This window comes from Pseudopipra pipra, chromosome 1 (assembly GCF_036250125.1).
Source record: "Pseudopipra pipra isolate bDixPip1 chromosome 1, bDixPip1.hap1, whole genome shotgun sequence".
Taxonomy (NCBI): Eukaryota; Metazoa; Chordata; class Aves; order Passeriformes; family Pipridae; genus Pseudopipra; species Pseudopipra pipra.
In genome coordinates this window covers 42,951,267-42,971,459 of record NC_087549.1, presented here as the reverse complement: position 1 = coordinate 42,971,459, position 20,193 = coordinate 42,951,267, and the positions used below count along the sequence as shown (strand labels likewise).

The following is a 20,193-nucleotide window of genomic DNA, read 5'->3' as shown; positions in this document are numbered from 1 at the left end:
TCTGAAACTGTAAATGCTAGTCAAAGCAAATGCTACTATTATTGCTATATATTAGTAACTGAATCATTATTTTCAGAGGCATTTGCTGTTCACCTAACAGCTTTGTTGCAGATTATGAGAATTTTGCACTAGATTTCACTGAAAGGAGAAAGTCTATAATAAATGTTTAAAAAAAACCCCAGCAACAAACCAACATAAATCACACCCCATAAATTTGACTTGAGCTTTTCTAAAAGTGGTATTTTTGTGATAACCCCTTTGTCTGTCAAGCGTCTGGATTGCAACAAGATATTTACTAGCTAACGGGCAGAAGACTGTCCTGATGACTTAGAGCCAGCAGCTACTAGCCAGCATTAAAAGGGACCATGCAGAAATCTTTCCTTGGTTCCTGTGAGCTTAGGTACCCACTTATTTTCTCTTCTTTCACTTTCATAAAGCTGTCTTCCTATCACTGCCACTGCTGCTCTTCTTTAATCTTGTTTTCTGATTAGGGAGTACTCTGCCTAGAGAGAGCTGTTTTGGTGAGTATCTTCTACTGGGTCCAGCTCTCAAAAGGCACAGGGTGAAACTGTCTGAAGATAACAGGGAGTCACATGTGAGTGCATATAAATGTGTCCGAGGGTTATGAGGATGACTCTGCTCAATACTGCATCAGTAGTTTGAAACCTAGATAATCCCTACCTGCGTTATTGGGCTACCTCTCTTGACGTGGATTTGATCTTCCTTGAAGAAAATATCCTCACAGTGTTTTGGGTGTTGGGGGTATTTGTTTAAATCAGGGGCTAAGAGGCAGATAACTTTATGGGGTTTCAGGAGAAGGGAACAAAACAGCACTCCACAGACAGCTCAGTTTGCGTAAGGAAATGGAGGTGGTTTTTGGACAGCGCTATCTTCTCAGATGCACCCAAACACTCTCACCAAAAAGTTTTGAGAACACATAATCTGCACCCAGCCTCCATGGGTTTCAGAAACATCCTGTAGGTGGGAGGCTGCATTCTGGTTTTTGGGGTGTGATGTGTTTTTTTTAAACTACCTTGTTGAGCTGCATAGCAAAAGCAGTGTGTTTCTGGCATATTAACAAAAAAAGGAGCAAGTTTCAGATATTTGAGAACTGATCCTGATGCTGTCACTTTTAGAAACAGACAGTTTGACTTCTGCCTAGTGTCTTCAATCTAGTGTCCCTGGAAAACAGGCACTGAAAAATATGCTGCATTGTAAAAGAAAGGTGATTTGGAGGTGTGGGGCAAGAGATCCTGATTAAAGCTATTTCTTTGGCTAGTTCAAGGGAGATGCAGCACCCTCATGGCAGTCAGGCTGGACCACAGGAATCGGCATACCTGGACTAACCTTGAGATATAAAACTTGTTTTGGGAGACAGTAAGAAAAAAAAAGTGTGGTAGGTCTGCATTTCAAGCCTTGGCCCTTGAATGAGTGACTCTTCAAAAATATCTTCAGAGGTCTTGTGTTTTGGTGGGGAGGTTAGTTTAATTTGACAGTCTCTTCTCCTTCCTCATGTCCAAAGCTAAGTATAGCAAAGGCTTGGTAAGGAAAAAGATAAATCGTGTGCCAGCTTTTCATTTTGGAGATGAAACTTTCAGCCTTTGTTTGATAATTGAAAACGAGTGGTCTCACCACATCTGTTCTCAATCATGCAAACCACTGAGTGGGATGGCACGAAGGCTGTAGTGCGGAATAAGCGTTGTGGTGGTGGTGGTGGTGGTGGCGGCGGCAGCAAGACTACACTGCACCAGGACAGTGTTTGGATACTTGCATCCTTGCATCCTCCTCGCTCCCTGAATCCTGGCCTCCAGCTAGCAGCACTAGTCGCTCACTTCCAACATCAGTGCTAGGGAACGTAAATGGAAAACATCCGTGTTTCTTCTGCGGATGGCGTTAGCTGTGACTGCGTAGCTGTTTGGATCTTGCTCAGATCTCTGCTGCCTGACTCACCGATTAAGCATCTTTTTCATATTGTTTCATTATAATTAGGTGGGAGGGGAAGTGGAATATTAACTATAAGAGTTTACTAAGCATGCATTTAACTGTTGGGATTTTAAAAGCTGTGTTTGGGGTTTTTTTTTAACGCAATTACTGTCTTCATGCTATCAAATATTTAATTCAAAATGAAAATATTTCCTATGATATTTTGACAGAAATTTATCTAGTTTTCTAGTGGTATACTAAGTTATTAAATATTTTGTAGAGAGAGCTCTGTATACTGAAAGCACAGCCATTAAATATCTTAGCTTAACCACTCTGAAATAATTTGTTTCCCGTAGAGCCTCATGCTTAGTGAAGGGTGCTTTTGTGTTAAATCTGGGTTTTTGCTATGCTATCCAAACAGGAAGCGTAAACATTCATCAGTGAGTTGAGACTTAAGGATGTAGCTTCCTTAGGAAATCCTGCAACTGTGCCAGATCATTCTGCCTGGAGAGAAATATGCCATGCAGGTTGTGCTGTTGATCTTCTGGCCTTGCGTATGACCACCTTGTATTGTTTCAGAGGTTTAATTTTCAATATTATGTTTCTTGGCTACTTTGGAACCCTGAGAGCTAGTTAGCAAAATCTGTGGACTTCAGTTTTCTTTTGAGAGCAACTCAAGTGAATTTTCCTTCCTGACAGTATGGGTCCTTAGTACCATACAGATTTCCTACCCAAGCAGCTGTAATTATTCAGAGATGCACATGAATGCAAATTCTTGCCTGTCACTCTGGAATGTGGTGTTGATGCTTGGAAGGGCTTGCTGGCAGTATGCATTAAACAATTTTGGAGGAATGAAAATTCATTTTAGGGAAATTTTACATGGTTGTTATGCCTCGCTTCTTAAGGTTAATCTCTGTGGAGCTAGTCCAGTAATATCATGAATAGGAAGCACTAAAATATTTGCAGTAGAATACTCATTTGTTTTACTTATGGATTCAGTGTTACACAAATCATAGCTTGTTAAAATAACTATAGAATCTATGAGTAATTGTTTGTATGGAAGTGGAATACATAGCACAGTGATATGAAAGTCCTGCAGGAGTTTGCGTGTACAGAAAGACCATGGTGTGTAGGAGTGCTGAGAACATGAAGGCAGTGGTAAATGGTTGAATATAGAAGTGATACATTTTCCCAAAAGGACACAATTCACATGTAATTTAGCCATTTTATTGGAAACCTTGGTATGCAGAATAGTGTTAGTTGTATTTTATTGAATTATTGTTTGCGGTCCATATCACTCCTTGCCCATATTAGTGTTTCAAAGTTACACATGATGTAGATTCTGAATCAGGGTCTGAAAACACTGTTTTCAGTAAACACATTCATGTCGTGCCAGTTGTCAGATTCAAAGAGGCATAAGGAATATTTTCTTTTTTTTTTTTTTTCCATTTAATATATCTCCTAGGAAGACAGGCTGAGAGAGCTGGGATTATTCAGCCTAGAGAAAAGAAGTCTCCAGGGAGCCCTTAGAGAAGCCTTCCAATACCTAAAGGTGACTGACAAGGGAGCTGGACATGTAGTGACATGGCAAAGGGCAATTGCTTCAAACTGAGAGTAGGTTTAGATTAGATATTAGGAAGAAATTCTTTACTATAGGGGTAGTGAGGCACTGGAACAGGTTGCCTAGAGAGGTTGTGGATGCCCTATCCCTGGAAGAGTTCACAGTGAGGTTGGATGGGGCTTTGAGCAGCCTGGTCTAGTGGGAGGTGTCCCTGCCTATGGGAGGGGGTTTGTAACTAGATGATCTTTAAGGACCCTTCCAACCCAAACCGTTGTATTATTCTATATGTTTCTGCCTGCAGAAGTTTGGCTCTCTAATATACCTTTGTGTATTTACATATACATCTTTGGTCCCCAAGTGTGAAATGAGTTACACAGCAGTGGGGGTGCTCTAGAACTGCCTTGTCTCTCGAGCAGCTCTATTTTTAATATGGTGAGGTGTTTTTTTCCACTACCACGTTAAGCACACCCTCCCAATGCCCCTCCCCCTCACCCCCTGCAATTGTTCCTGAACTGCTATACAGTGTGGATCTGGTGGTGCTGGTGAACAAGATGAACATGAGTCAGCAGTGTGCTCTTGCAGGGAAGAAGGCCAAGTCCATGCTGGGCTGCATTGGCAGGCATGAAGCCAACAGCTCCGGGGAAGTGATTCTTCCCCTCTGGTGCTTCTGAGACCACATCTCACATATCGTGTCTGAATTTGGCTTTTCCAGTTTGAGAAAGACAGTGTCATACCAAAGTGAGTGTGATGGAGGGACACCAGGATGATCAGGGGGCTGGAGTGTGTGAGCTGTGTTTATTCAGCCTGGAGAAGAGACAGCTCAGGAGAGGGGAAGAGCTCACTGCAGTCTTTAGCTGTCTCATGGGAGGCTGGGTTTAAAGAAGATGGAGTCAAGTTCTTTGAGATGCATGGGCAGAGGATGAGAGGCAATGGCAGCAGCTGCAACAGTAGAAATTACTTTATATATTGGGAGAAATGTTTTCACAGAAGGGATGGTCAAACACTGGAGGATGTTACTCAGAGGAGCTGTGGAATATCTGTCCTTGGGGGCACTCAAGACTCAGATAGATAGGATCATTGGTAGCCCTCTCTTGCTGGCTCTGCAGTGAATGGGAGGTTGGAGCAGATCTCTCTGGAGTTCCCTGCCTACCTGAGTCACTTTATGATCCCATTCTGTAACTCTTAATAGGCATAAACAGCTCATGACTTAAAAATAAAGTAATGAAATCGCATGCTTTCATTACTGAAATCAATATCATCTGGCAACAAATGGTAGGAATATCATCTGGCAACAAATTCCGTACTGCCATAAAGGTGAAATCATCCTTGTCATCAAAGATTTCAAATGGAAAAGAAAAATGTGTGTTTTCAGTTTCGGTTTGACATCATCAATTTCAACTGTTTTCTAGTTTAATTCTTGCAAAAGCAATACTGCTGCTGCTGCAGAAGTGTATTAGTTACTTCATATTGCATTCTCTAAATCACTGGGAGCAACTTCTGCAGTGTAGTACCCTGAGATGACCAAAAGTTTGTAGAGATACAGCAGGGCAAAGGGATAGTTTTGCTATGTCATAAAATTAATTATGTACATTGCAAGTAAAGATTATGTTTTGAAGTTAATAGCTGATAAATTGCTCCCTCTGCTTTTAAGGAATTGTATATTTTTTCATGCAGAATTTTGTTTATTGATAAACTTAATCTGCAAAAAATGTTTAACTGTGAGCACAGTTCTTAAACTGTGTCAGATGTCTGCTTAGTTTGACATGCTTTTACAGGGAGTGGTACAAAACTGTCTTGTTGCATGGCCTGCAGCAATACTGAGAGGATTGAAGAAACTAAATATTCACATTGCAGCACAGATTACCTTCTTAACTACATTTATATGTAGTTGAAGGCAATTCAAGCAATAAACTTTTTTTCCCCTTGTTTATTGTAGGAGTTGAACTTGGTAATGTCACCGTTTGCCAGCTGGAAGCAATAGACTTTAGGAATTGACCTCAAGATATTCCATGAAAGGAGACCAAATCCTATTAAACAGTACATCTATGCTTCTCTTAGCTTAAGGTTCAAGACTTTACTGGGACTTGTAGATAAAGATTGTTGTAACTAATTCTGTTTTTACAATCACAGTTGCATCAAAGCAGTAGACACCACCTAAAGAACATTACTTGGAAAACAGAGGTTTGGGGATTTCCCCCTTTAGATAGGCAAAAGATGTTAAAATCTGATGGAAAATGCCGACTTCACAGACCTTCAAAGACCAACGTGGCTGAAAAAATACGTTTTGGGGAAACTTAACTTGATGCTGGTAGCCTCAGCAATTGTGTTGGTAGTGCAACAATACTAAATCAGTCTGTGGTTACTGGCACACAGCAAGAATAATACGTTACATAAATCACAGATGGTTGAACTAGCATGTTCCTAAAGGGCAATTTACTTCTTGAAGGATTAGTGAATTCTAGTTTTAGTTGCTCCAAAATTAATTTAGCAGTTAAGCAATTGCACTTAGAAGTTCCGCCCTGTTCTAGATAGTGCTTGGTAGGATTAATTCTTAAGTGCAAGTCATTTATTGGTAATACATTGAGCACCAGAGTAATTTAAGAGTGCTTCCTTGTCTGTTGTAGTATGAACTCATAAGAACAAGGGAGGAGGTCAAGTTACTTCGGTATCCAAACCCAAAATAAAGTGTTGCGGCCGGTAGTCTTAACACTTGAAATCTGTATAATATTAATAATGGTTTGTGGTGCAGCGGATGTCCGGGGACCCCAGCCCCTGGTCGTGGTCGGCCCCCGCCCTAGCCCCTGTGGGAGAAAGGAGAGAAAGAGGGGGAGCCTCGCCAGCGGGTACTGCGCCCCCGTGGAAGAGGAGAGGGGAGCTTAGGAGCACACAGAGGTTTGCCGTTCCGGGTTTGGGGGCAGGTTAGCAAAGGCATGTAGTGCTTTTGGTAAACTCCATAAAAAAGTATGGCGAAATAAACACTTGAAGAAAAATACCAAGATCAGTGTTTACAAAGCCATAGTGCTGTCTACTCTCTTATATGGTTCTGAATCATGAGTCATCTACCGCCACCACCTGCGTCTCCTAGAATGCTTCCATCAATGCTGCCTCCGTACAATCCTAAACATCCACTGGTCAGACTAATACATCTATTCTAGAACAAGCAGCATTGAGGCCATGTTGCTGAGAACACAGCTACGCCGGGCAGTGCACGTCTCAAGGATGAAGGACCACCGCCTCCCTAAGATCTTGCTTTATGGTGAACTTGCCACCGGCTGCCGCAAGAGAGGAGCCCCAAAGAGGAGATACAAGGACTCCCTGAAACAACATCTCAGCCTTGGCCATATTGATCACCATAACTGGTCTACTCTGTCCTCAAATCAGGAGGCCTGGAGACACACCATCTATAATGCTGCTGTTTCCTTTGAGAACACACGCAGGATCACTCTCGAGGAGAAAAGAACGCAGAAAGAATCGTGCCTTGCAGAATATACCACCTAAGGAGTCTTTCTGCTGTGCCTTTTGCAATCGGACATGTCTATCTCGTATTGGCCTCATTAGCCACCAGCATGCTTGTAACAAAGGTGAATAGAGCCTTCCTAAATCTTTGTTCGCGAAGCCTAGCCATGATGTTGTAGGGAGTTTGTATAAGCCAAAGACGGGGTTATTTATTTGGGTCTATGTCATCAACATTGGAGATGTTAGAACTCTAAGATTTAGTGTTATCATTAATATTGGTTTTGGTCTAGCTTTCACTAGCAGTTGAGAGAGAAGTGGAAGAGAGGTTGAATGCAGAGCCTAGTGAAAAGCTATGTGGTGTGTTGGTGCAGTTGTCTCCAGAGGCAGTGCTGGCAGGGGAATTACAGCTGGTTCGGGTCCCAGGTGTTGCCTGGAGCTTATTCCTAGAAACCTGCCCACTGAATTTGCTGCATACCCAGCAGAAAGCCTCGTGCTTCTCCTTTCCACCTCAAATGTCAGCAGAGCTGTGGTAGCAGTGGGAACTCTGGGCAACCATACTAGAGTTTAATCACAAAAATTCACAGCAGTGTTTTAGAGAGTGATGCACCAGTGAAAGCAGCCAGCATGGTTGTGTGTTGCTTCATGTGTTGTCACATGCTTGTTTACAACTTCAGGGTAAAGGTGGCTTAAAATAAATGTTGTCTTATACCCCTGATCAGTGTCCTCATCTTCCTGCCATTCAGGGACTGAGCAGGGCTGGCTGCCTGGCTGATGTCTCAGCAGCTCTGTCGTGCAGGCTGTGCTCTGGAATCTTTGCCCATAAGTCCTGGGATGGTTGCATGAGTGGTTGTTGTGCTGTTTCTTGTCCCTTACTTGGTGTCACCTCAGACACCTTCAAAGTGAAGGTGGCTAAGGCCACCTTTTAAGGAAGGCCCCTTTCAAAGGGCCTTGTTCCCTGTGGTAATGGGGAGTTGGACCCAATGATCCTCAGTGGGTCTCTTCTGACTCATGATATTCTGTGATTCTAACATACATGTTTATTAAGGTTAGAATAAATGTTGTAATGCATAAATCTGTGTGTATCTACACTTGTTTTTAATGTAGAAGAGAAAAAAGTTGATGCATGACAAAGTCCTTGTTCTCTGTATCATATTGCATCATTTGTGAGTAGAAAAGGTATATTGCAGTCCCTTCTTTGCTAGTGCAAGAGATTTCCCATGAGAGTGTTCTCCTTGTTATCTTTGCCTGCCTTGGATAGCCAGGGTTTATTAAGTGTACTGCAATCTCACATTAGGAAATGGCAGTTATGTGTTAAGAGAAAGGCATTGCATTTCCCCTTGATGAATCCTCCTGTTTTCCCTTCTTCACAGACTTCTGAAATGCGTGAATGCTCAGTGCCCGTCTCCTGCTGAGTCACTGCCTCTCTTGCCTGGCTCTGTGCAGGGTTCTGAGGCACTTGGAGGCTGCTCAGACCCCCTGTCAGGAGGGCTGTATAGTATTACCAAATCTCATTTGGCATTACGTTATGCTTGGAGTAAATCAGCGTGTTACTTTAGCCTTTCACCTCCGAATGTATACATGCCGGAGAGGAGGAGGGCAACAGCAAAACCCCGGATAGGTCAAAACTAAATTCATTTGGTGACTTCATCTGTCTCTAGTTGGATCTCTTTCCTGCTGAAACTCTCAAGTCTGCCTACAGCGTTTTCTGGACTTAAAAGGCGGAAATGGCAGGAGTTGGAGCAGCGGAGCTGCTGGGCTGCAGCATGGCTGCTGTCCCAGTCTGTTCTGATTCTGACATAGTGTCTCGGTGCCCAGCGATCTGTATGACCAGCAGTGTTGTTTTTTCTGAATCGGGATTTATGATTGTTCTTATCCCATCCTAATCACAGGCAGATATTTGCTTGGTGTAGATGCAGGTGGCTGCTTAGATTCATGGCTGTGTCCACACTGTTTTGCCTGGGAGTTCACAGGCTGCACTCATGCAGGGCAGTGCGTTTGGAAACAAGCTCTCCTCTGCTGCCGTCTTAATTTTCCAGTAAATCTGCGTTTGCTATAGCACTTAGGAATCTCCTGTCTGAAAGTACAACTGCTCGTCATCATTTAGTAGGAGCAAAATATATAGGTCCCCCTGTTATTTGGAGAACTCGGGCTAGGAACTGAGTCTTTACTAACATGTGCTACTTCTCAAAACATCCTTCCTCCAGTACTCAGCACTGATGTTACCTTGCTTTATGGCATGTTTTTTAACCTCTTAGAAATCCTCTAGCGATGTCTGCATGTGTGCTTAGTAATCTGTTATTTTCCATAAGAGGAAAAAAAATGAATGAAAAGAGAATTAAAGTGCCCATGTGTGTCTTGGTGAATTGAGACTTTGTTTAACAGAAGATTAAATGTTGGTTTATTCAGCAGCTTTTTCAAGGTTTTCTAGTTACAAAATGGTCATAGACCTCTTCTGTTTTCTAAAGTGTAGTGTTTCTCATTGACTGGGGTTTATTGACAATTATTTTTCTCTGAACCAACCTTTTTTTTTTCTTTCTTCACAATCTCCTTGTCTGCTGTGAAAGGTAGAGTAGTTGCCACTGTCTATGTGAAAATTTCACAGGTTGAATGTCTTCCTTCAGGGCATCAAAGCAGCAATCCAATCTTAAGATCTTAGAGTTGAAAGCCTTGGCGGGGGGGAGGGTAATAACTGTAAGTGAAAGCAGTTAAGTTATTCAGCATTGCAGCCTTACCACGCTTATGTTCCTCTCATTCAGCCCACTTCAAAGATTTCTTGTTGTTCATTAATAAAATGCCTTCTTAATTTATAGTAACATTCTTTTTTACTGAAATTTGTGTCCTTACCCCATATTAACTAGTGCCTGTCTGTTCAGTGCAGAGCATTACTATTACTTTGTTCACCTACTCTAAGGTATAGTTTGAGGGTACTGTGCACCGCTGTGTTTCATTTCTGACCAGAGTTACTACACCTGTGTGGAAATGGTGGTGGCCAGAGACTCTGAATTGCTTCCATTTTGTGTGAGCTATTAATGTCTGCCTTTCTTGAACCTCTATCCTTTGTCAAGGATGTATTTTTTTTTTAGTTAAGGTTTGTTTACATGTGGAAATTGATAAGGAAACTTTCAGAGCATGCAAATACTTTGCGATACAATTAAGATATTGCGTAGTTAAGTGTTAATATTGCACTGTACTTTTGGAGGCAAAGGTGAACCCTGACAAAAAAGGAAGTGTGCTACTGTAGAGACATGACATTATGTATTACACTGCTCTACAGTTTTGGTGGTAGCAGGAGTGAGAAGGTAGTTGGAGAAATAAAGCCTTACCTATGCTATGCAAATATGACTGGCAGATTCAAGTGAATGTGGCTTGCCCTCCTCAGGTGCCCTAAAGTCTTTCCAGCACTAAATGATTGTCTTGGAATTTTTAACTGTTATTTTCATTTTTGTGAAATATGCCAATGTCATAACTGGTTAGTGAATAAACTTCAAACTATTTCTAAAAGCTATGCAGTGGACAGTGTAATGCATTGTTGGTTATTAGACCATCTCAGAGGTTTTGGCTCAAGTCTTGTATATTATTTGAATACTTTTCATTGTGTTTTGTAGATTTGGGGGAGCTGAAAAAGAACTAGTATTTTTCTGCCTCTCAGATAATAAGGTTTTTGGGGGGTATAAAGTTTTCTAAAGCCATATGTAGCAAAAAACAGAATTACCACCATACACCACAATCTGAGTGACTCAGATTGGGATCTAAACCAGTCCTTGAGACCCATCATAGATGTTTATTTAGGTCAGAACATCACAGCATTGGCAGGCAGCCTCTAATTTAAAAGAACAAAAATTAAAAATGCCCTAATCCAATCAAAGTAAATCTCTATTACTCTACTCTCACTTGCTTTTAAACAGGGAACTACAATGAGAACAATAGAAAATATGCTGTAGGCTGTGTTAAATGGTAATCCTGCAATATTAAAGCAATCAAAATGTCCATGATTTGTCTCAGTCTCCTCTAGACTCTGTAGCGTGCTTCACAAATCATTTTAGGTCAAGTCAGATCCATGTGGTAAATGTAAAATGGCATTCAGAATTGAGTGGGATATACAGATAATAAAAATATTCTTAACATTTCAGGGCTATTTAATAACACGGGAACAGTGCATAAGAGATTTGACATTCAGCACCTTAAAGGGTGTGGTTTTCTCGCAGTATTACAACCACAGTATTCTTTTCCTCTCCTCCCCTCCCCGCAATGTCTCATTCTGATTAATCTTGTATCTGATTCAGTTTCTGAGTAGATAGAGCTTTATGTTGCTTGCTACAATATCACTTCAGTTGCAGCACCCTGATGCTGTGGTATTTGCTGCCGAAGTGCAGCATAAGTCAAAAGGGAGAGTAAGAACAGTGTTGTCAGCATTGCACAGGAGCTTTTTGTGTTGATCTTCTGTCCTCAGGACTCCTTTCAGTAAAGAGAACCTCAAGCATAACTGGCCTCTAATGACTATGGCTAAGGCTGTGTGCAGTGAGTGTTAAAGAAATAGCCAAGGTCCAGCAAATGAGTTGCCATTTCAAGATGATTTATAAAAGGATGAATTTTCCTTGTTCAGGGAGTTAGCCTCTGAGTCTGGCAGGTTTCCTCCTTCAGGGATTTTTTTGTTTTGCAATAGCTTTAATCTAGAAAGCCTTTTGAACAGCAGCTGCAGCAGTCTCAGCTTCATCTTAGCTTTTCTGCTGTATCTTCTGCTTCAGTAATTTTTGGTGTGAGATCTTTTTTTTTACTGGCAGTATCTATCAGGTGCCAGCTTCCAGAAGGCTCCTCTTTGTACTGTCACACAGACTTTCCACTTCATTTAAAAGCTTAATAATATTGTACCATGCCTATTTGAACTAAACAAAAGGCACTGGGCAGAAACTGGAACAGAGGAGCTTCCACCTGAACATGAGGAAGAAATTGTTTACTGTGAGGGTGACTGAGGACTGGAACAAGTTCCCCAGAGAAATTGTGGAGTCTCCTTCTCTGGAGATAATCAGAAGCCGTCTGGACACAGTTCTGAGTAATGGGCTCTAGGTGGCCCTGCTTGAGCAGGGAGGTTGGACTAGATGACCTGCAGTGATCCCTTCCAACCTTGACTATCCCATGAAAACATGAAGGCCTTGCAGGTTCAGAGGTGATGGCATGTGTGATAAGTTTTTACAATTACGAATTAGGTTCATTGCTGTAGTCCTTCCTGTCTTGCTGTTATTACTGGTGCCATTACTAATGGTTTGTTGTAATACAGCTTCTGCTGTCAACAACTGTTAGTTATCCCTGGAAAAATAAAGTAAATATGCTTCTTGCAAAACTGATCTTAGGAACAGCTGGATAGCACCTTGTAACAGCTGCAGTTATCTGTAGCAAGAGCAGTGGAAAATGCCTAGTAGCTGAATGTTCAGTGCTACATACAATGCCTTAAAAAATTAATAGATCTTTGAGTGTAATGTTTACTACTGGACATGCTGAGCCAGTATATTTCTGACTGCTTAAGCATATACATGATTTTCAGCACCTGGCTAATCCTCTGAACTCAGGTTTGTGGTGTGTAGTTGTGCATGTGTGAAGTGTGTTTATGAAATGGTTGGACTAGTATGTGAAGGCTCTCCTGTGGCTTGAGGTAAAGCAAAGGATAGAGTCCTTTGTGGTTAGGCAGTGCTATAAAAGCCAGAGGATTTTAATCTCCACCTGTGTGCTCCGAAGTGGGAGGTGTGATGTGCTATCCTCTTCTGCTTTTAGTTACTATGGAATCACCAGGCATATCTGTGGAAGGTGGAGGATCTCAGGTAGATGCCAGTTTTCAGGTTTGTATAAGCCTCATTGCAAGCCTATGCTTGAGAGCCTTCAGCCTAATCAAGAGGAAGCCTAACAAGTTGAAAATGTAAATAATGTTATTGGAAAGCAGTAGTAGTATTAGTAGTATTAGGACATAAAATCAAGTTGTTAGCTACTTGGCTGTTCAGAGTATGGCCTGTGTGTCTGCCTGCCCAGCTGTTCTCTTGCATCGCCTTAGACATGCTTATTGATGCATTTTGAAGCTGAATCACATTTTTCAAAGTACTTCAGCACTCAGGGAAATAAGTCAGGCAGAAAACCCAAGCCCAGCTGTAGATGTCGAGCACAGGGGTTCTTGGCTGTTTCTGAGCATGGTGGCTGTGCTACCTACACCTGCTTGTTCTTTTTTTTCTTTTTCCTCTTTTTTTTTTTTTTTTTTTTTTGTTTTGTTGTGTGGCAAAGAGGAGCTGTGTGTATTTGACCACCAAATTAGAACATGCTTACCGTACAGGAAACCTTTCCCAGCTGAGTTTATTTAGAACATAACCAGTAGGAGGATAGGGAACAGGAGATGCAAAGACAGGGTGAACTCTTTCAAGAGAAGAGGCTGTGGAAGATTCAGATGTATGTCACCATGTCACTGTGGATGAATGGCAATGGCATGTTATTGAATTTTTTTAACAAAAATTCTGATTCATTTTGCTTAACTTTAAAATGGTACTGATACACCCTTATGCATACTTGTGTGTACAAATGTCTCTAACAAATAGCCTGAACTTTTGTTTGACCAATAGACCATAATAATTCATTTGCAGACACAGTGTAAGTTGTATTACAGTAATCCTTCAGGGTAGCATTGTAAAACTCAAGGTTATTCATTTACTCGCAGTTTCCTGCAGTAGAGTTCCCCACCCCGTGCACTGCAGTAGAGGAGGTTGTTTGGTCCCCTGTGGGTTGCAGAAAGGTGGATATCTCTCTTTGCAGTTCTGTGTGGAAAAGGGTGATGAGGGAAGTTCTGCTTCCTTCTTGTGTGTGGATTTTCTTGATCTTTTTAACAGAGTAAACTTTCCCCTTTCACTACTGGTAGCTGATGGTTGTTCTGAGCTCTGCCTGGTCTCGAGAGGCCAATTAAAATTTTCATGAAGTAGTGGCAATTACAGATCAGAGTAACTTTATTTCAGATGTTACCATCTAAATATCCTTAGCTTCTTTAGAATTGAGTGGAACTGTTCCATATCAATCTGTTGGTTTAATATTAAGCTCACTATTCTGAATCTTAAGTGAATATTAAATTCAGTATTAAGCTGTTATTTCAGTTGATCTTACGGACAGTATTTAACATGTTAGTTTAATAGTGGCAGTGGTAGTATGTTTCTGTTAGTTTCTTATCTATCTAAAAAGGCTAAAAATAATAAAGTAAAAACCACACTAACAGTGACGTTTCAGACTTCAGATGCAATTAGTGTCAAAGGTGCTGTTTGCCTGCTCAGTCCCTTCCATCCTGATGCTGAATAGCCATTACGGTGTAGTTTTTAAGAGTAAAAGGGCACTCCCTGTTTCTAAAACTTTGCTCCTAGCGCTTGGTTCAATCCAAGCACTTAATGCATGCCAAGAAAGCAACCTTTGCTAACTGTTACAGTGAATGCAGGGCTGTGTTCATGAAATTGGCTGTGCTGTCTGGGAGCCCGCTGGAAGAACTGAGCAGACTGAGCACAGGCTGATTTCTTCCATGCTTCGGAGGTGCCTGTACACAAGCGGGTAGAGAGGCAGCCTGGTTCCAAATGAATGAATTTCTGGCAGTAGTAGCCTGACTATTGGAGCATGAATTTTTTGACCCTATTTTCTCTTTTTTTTCCCACCTTTTTTTTTCTTCCTTCCCTGTAAAGCAAATTTGAGGATTTTATGTTTTAGATCTTAATCTCAGTAGGTGGGAACAATTTAACAGCCTTCAGAGATTTGTTTCCTAGAAAGTGACCTGTATTACGAACTTTGTAATCTTGTATTTAAATTTATTCTCTGTGTTCTGTACTTATACACTTACAAGTTACTGAGTCAAGTTTCATGCTGGTGGGTTTTTCCACACATTTTATCTAGGTTGCCCCAGCACACCTAACTATGGGTGGAGTTAAGTTGCAGTCTTTGTGTTCCCTGCGGAATTGTTTCTCAAGCTTCAAAGGGTTGCATCTCTGCAAATTCTGAATGGAAATAGTCCATGTAGACCTTGAATCCTACATAGGAGATCTTGCTCTCTTGCTTTTGAGAGGCAAAGTTGAGGTCCAAGGCTGAGGTGGCAGATTGACACCAAAGCTAGACAGTTAGGTGTTACTATAGATGTCACTAGAAATGGAGATGTGCAGTTTCCACCAAACCAAGAATAATGTTCTTGCTAAGAATTATTGTTCAGTTTCAACTATTTGAATGTTTCTGACGCACCTCATGCTCAGATTGTTTCTAGTGGACTTTCTGATGTCCATTACTTACTCTCTTCATGAATGATCATGATTCCATTCTTTGAAACTGTTGATGAGATGAACTTGAACATGCTCATCTTTTATCTTGGCAATGTCTCACAACAGAAAGATGTGACTGAGATAGGATAACAAGGAATAAAGTTCAGTAGTATGCATTTCTAGTCTGTGTACTTGGGGACTGATGATAAAGCTACCATGAATTACCTCCTTGCAGGAAAGGACCTTAGCTAACTAGAAGAATCTATGTAAGATGATGTAGCTGTGAAAACTTTGAGCACAGAGTGCCGTTTTCCAAGGTCTCGGTGAAATGTTATCTCAGCACAGTTTGAAACTGTCTGTTCAAGGACTGCTGGCAATACCAGTCAGTGAATGTCTGACTTGATATAAGAGACTCAAATTGATTTGTTTAATCTAGACTACCTGGGCATTGGGACAGACTCTGAGTGCTGTCCCTAACACATTAGGAAATCTGCTCTGGGGAGGAGAAAGCCATTAGAGCTGGAGGATAATGTTGGCAGAAGAACAAATGGGTTTAAGCTGAGAGGGAATGTTCTTAATGTTTTAGAGGAGTTGGGCTCCACGGCAGCTTTCCTACCAGACAGTTGGGGGTGCAAGTCTCAGTTACTTTCAGGATAGAAGCTGGTAAATTGATAACAAAGATTATCTAGTATTTACTCTGTGACTGAATTAATTATGTAAAAGGCCCCTGTCCCAGTAAGAAATCAGTGTTCCAGTAAATAGAACAGCTGCATCATCTAGAATTTATCTGAAAATTAAATATTGGTTTAGGCAGCCTGATTGTCCTGCAGGGGCAAAAAACTGACAAGAGGTCAGATCACTGCATTCATGCAGCACTGTTACGAAATCTCAGATCTCTGATCCTGTCTGTGTGTCTTTATCTATGTATGATTCTTTTTTTCTACCTTACCAGCATGACGCAGAGTACTGTAGGTTTGTATGTTCTTTAAGTTCACAGTGACAGCTGGAGAAATGTGGTCATAGATTCCAAGAGGACATTGAAGAGGTTAAATATCATTAAAGAATGAAAATTAAGCCTCCTCTCTCAATAAATAAGAGAGGGTTGTGAGTGTTGCACCTTTTCTGTCTGTTGTTTGAACAGGAAACGTATATTCATTGTATTCAGAAAACAATTATGAAAATGTCAAATTTTTTTTTTTTCCTAGTTGGGGAATGGCGGTCAACGTGTACTCTACCTCTATAACCCAAGAGACTATGAGCAGACATGACATCATCGCATGGGTTAATGATATATTAGCTTTAAACTACACAAAAGTTGAACAACTCTGTTCAGGTAAGAAAGCACAGTATGCTCTACAAGTGTTTATTTTAAAACCTCTTTAAAAGTCTGATTTGTTGAAAATAGATAACTTTTAACTTTGACATAAACCAGTTACTTTGAGAAAAGAGACTAATGTATGTGCGGAGGAAGCATTTTTGCGTTTGTGTTAATTGCAGAAAGATAAGGTGCCTTGGGAAAGCATAACAAAGGCAGAGGTGAATGGGACAAATGTAGCAAAAGATACATAAAAGTAATAAAAAGGTTGGCTAAGCAAGAAAAGAATACAGTGATAAGTTTTTGTGTTTTAAAGCTACTGGGGTGGTATCTTTCCAAATGGAGAGTGGACATAACTGAGAAAGAGACAAATGAGAGCCGACATCCCAGATGAACAAAATTCTCCAGCTCCTTTTCCTTCCTGGTGAGGTTCCTAAAATCCCTGCTTATGTGTGCAGGAAAAGAACACAAGTGTGACTGAGGGAAAACATGGATTTGAGGAAATGAGCCTTTAGCTTGCTGTGAGGGCTTTAGAACTTTGTCAAGAACGTCTGCTTGTTTCTCTTTAAATGTACCTGAATTCCTGTTGTAAGTATATTTGGTAATGAGCCCATAAAAAAGGGCTAATGGCTTGAATACTTTGGACATTTTGGTTAATCAGAGTGGCAACCACAAGATAGGTGTTAAACAACAGGGTCTGTAATTAAATGATGGCTAGAAATGACAGAGACAAAGGCTGATTTTTCACTGAGAATACACATGCCCCTGGGGAATTATTTTTTTCTGATTCCCTACTGTGATTTTTAAATTTGAAGATTCTTGTGTTGGAGGAGATCTCTTAGATCTTAGATCTCTTAAGAGGAGATCTCTTAGTTCTCTTAGATCTTAGAGCATTCTCTTTATAAGATATTCCCAGCAGATTAGTTGTCTGGAAGTAGCAATCTAAGTACATGAAAGAGGTACCCCATTGCTGCATTTCGACTCTTTCCTGGTCCAGATGAAATGCATAAACAGGGTCTTATGTTCATATATTTGAATTTACCTACCATTCTGGGTAAATTTTATGTCTCAGAGATGTTCCCTGAAAGGTACAGATAATCCTTTGACGTTGATAGTCTCACAGCCTATTCTTCAAAATGTAGAAAAACAATTCACAGCTGCAGAAGTAGGGTTCCATGCTTGCAGCCTTGCACAACAGCCATAAAATCGAGGTTGAAAAAGTGCAGGTTAAAGTGCATGTAAGTAACTGATATAAACTGAACAACAAAAGACATAATCGCAAATAATCTTTTTAATCATTATTAAACTTGAAACTGAAGTGTTATTTTTAGCTGTTGCTATATTTACATGTTCAGAAGTTAGCCTAAGTATTTTATTTTGGTGAATTTTATATAGAGACAATATTCAAACTTGTTTGTGCAACTGCATGTAAATGTGGAAGTAGCTATATATAGATAGATAAATATAAACATAGGCATGCACACACTTAAGGAGATAGATACAAGAAAATGGACATTTGCATCCCAAAATACCCAATGTTTGCCATTGTTTGAAACAGGAAGCATAGTAGACAAGTTATTGACTTGTTCCTGTGTAGCTGTTTAAATGCTCATAAATAGTTGAAAGGAAGCTTTTGAAGTGAGTTCTCAGTCAAGTTAAATGTGTGTGGGCTTTAAAAAAAAAAAAAATCCAAAAAAATCCCCCCCAAACCCCAACAAAACAAACGAAAAAAACGAAAACCAAGATAAAAAAAAACCACCAAAACCGTTTCTCAAAATAGGGGAGAAGTGATCTAAGAAAATTTTTATTAAGCAGAATACAGTGAGTTAAAATTATGTAAGAAGATAAGATTGAGAGACTTCAGCTGGGTGGGGCAGGCAAGCATGGGAACTGTCACAAATCCACTGTCCCATTTCATTACACAGCTTCTTATACAACTTTTTCTGTGACCTCCAGTCAGGATTTTGGGACACATCACAAGGGAAAAACTAAAAAAAGGGTTGTCTCATTACAGCTCTTACTCCATTCTGTATAAAATTAAACCTTTTCTTCCTTTAGAATTTCCTAGATTGTATTGATTGCTATTGTTACCTGATGCTTTTACATTCTTAACAGGTGAAAGCTGTTAACTTGAATTTCTCCATTTTGGTTTGATAGTCAACCTTGATACTTACACATTCCTGTTTTTGCATTGATGCTCTTTACAGTCCAGAAGGGGCTTTAGTAGTGCCTTATCTAAAGAAGCATTCCCAGGACAGTCCTTCCTGTGTTCCAGAGGACTTTACTCTCTGAACGGACGAATCTAAACACTGATAGATTATTGCAGACACTAGAGCACAGTAGTCTTAAGACTAGGTCCTTTCCCCTTGAGATTGCGTAGTCAGTTTCTCATGTGCAAGGCATGCATGTGTAGGGATTGAAGACAGATGGGAAGAGGCTTTAGGAATTCTTCTGCATTTCATATAGTTTACTGTGTAAACTCAAAGCAGCTTATTTAATATAGATGTATTTTATTTAGCATATTTCTAGTATAGTTTGCAGGAGGGAAACTAAGGGAACCGTAGCAGAAATGACCAGCCAACTAACAGCCAGAGCATTAGCAAGCATTGTATGCACTGCAGTTTGAGAATGGCCAATCTAACTCATTCATTCTGGCGTTCTTTGGCTGATGTTCCTTGAATCATTGGCAGCTTTCATGCAGATGAATGTTGGTTTCCATAAAATATGAGCATTTCTCCAGGACTTCAAAGAGAAGGAATATGTGGGAAACTCTTTACAACTATGAAGCATTTCACAGCATTAATAGGGAGCTGCAGAGCTGCTGTAACTAAATTTTTATAACCTACTGTAAAATTGTATGGACATTTTCTTCTTCTTTTAGAAAAAAGCATTAAGATTAGTCATGCTGTTTTATGACTATTCAATTCTTGTTCATTTTTGTTAATAAGGAGCAATCAAGATGCCAGCAAAAGCTAAGTGCAAGGCCAGAAAAGGTGGGAGAGGGAAGGTGGGCGGGTGCTATATCTGAATTAAAATCTCAAAGGTGTTACTTTTAGGAGATATGAGCAACCTAGATATGGCATACGCTTGTGTTCAACACCTGTCTGTGAGACCTTATGGTGCCCGCATTTATCAATAATTTTTGACATTCTGAGCTTAAGCAAAGAAAGAATAATGTGACATTCTGGCTTTACTAAAGGTTTTATAGGAACAGAGATGTTTGGATAAGGAGCAGCAAAGGAATGGCTGGCTTAGTCATAAAGTATTTGTATTCTTTGGGAGTCTTAGATGTGGTTTTTGTCTCTCTTAAGTAGGCCAAGCAAAGTGCAGTGTCCCCTGAGCTTTCTGAATGCCTGCTGTGGTAGTGGTGTGCCAAAAAAGCCAGGTTATGGATGGGTGCAGCCCTGGAGAGTCTAAATTTAGTCTGGAGCTCCTCTGGTAATTTAGTTTTGACAACTAAATGGATAAAATCCCTCCGAGCATCTCAAAGCAATGCAGTTCTCTTTCCTTTATGTGAGTGTCACATTGTCAGTTTTTGGTCTCTGGGTTTGGTTTCTTGGAAGGTTGTTTAACCTGAACATGAAATTTATAAACCATGGTTTTAATTGATGGCATAGTGCATTGCCTTTAGATTGGCATTAGATTTGGGAGCATTTAGTTTGATACATCAATGAAAAATAATAGAG

At 40.5% G+C, this 20,193-nt stretch overlaps 1 protein-coding gene across 3 annotated transcripts in view; it reads left to right on the top strand.

Moving 5' to 3' along the window:
• Positions 1-20,193, top strand: part of MAPRE2 (microtubule associated protein RP/EB family member 2) — a 100,637-nt gene that overhangs the window by 46,314 nt on the left and 34,130 nt on the right. For 2 of the 3 annotated variants that reach the window (XM_064654018.1, XM_064654017.1), the window contains one exon: positions 16,398-16,525. The exons of the other annotated variant lie outside the window; for it this stretch is intronic. In XM_064654018.1, coding sequence (XP_064510088.1) covers positions 16,405-16,525 — 121 coding nt within the window. In that variant the 5' untranslated portion in view covers positions 16,398-16,404. The remainder of the gene's footprint in view (positions 1-16,397; positions 16,526-20,193) is intronic. 3 annotated transcript variants of the gene reach the window in all.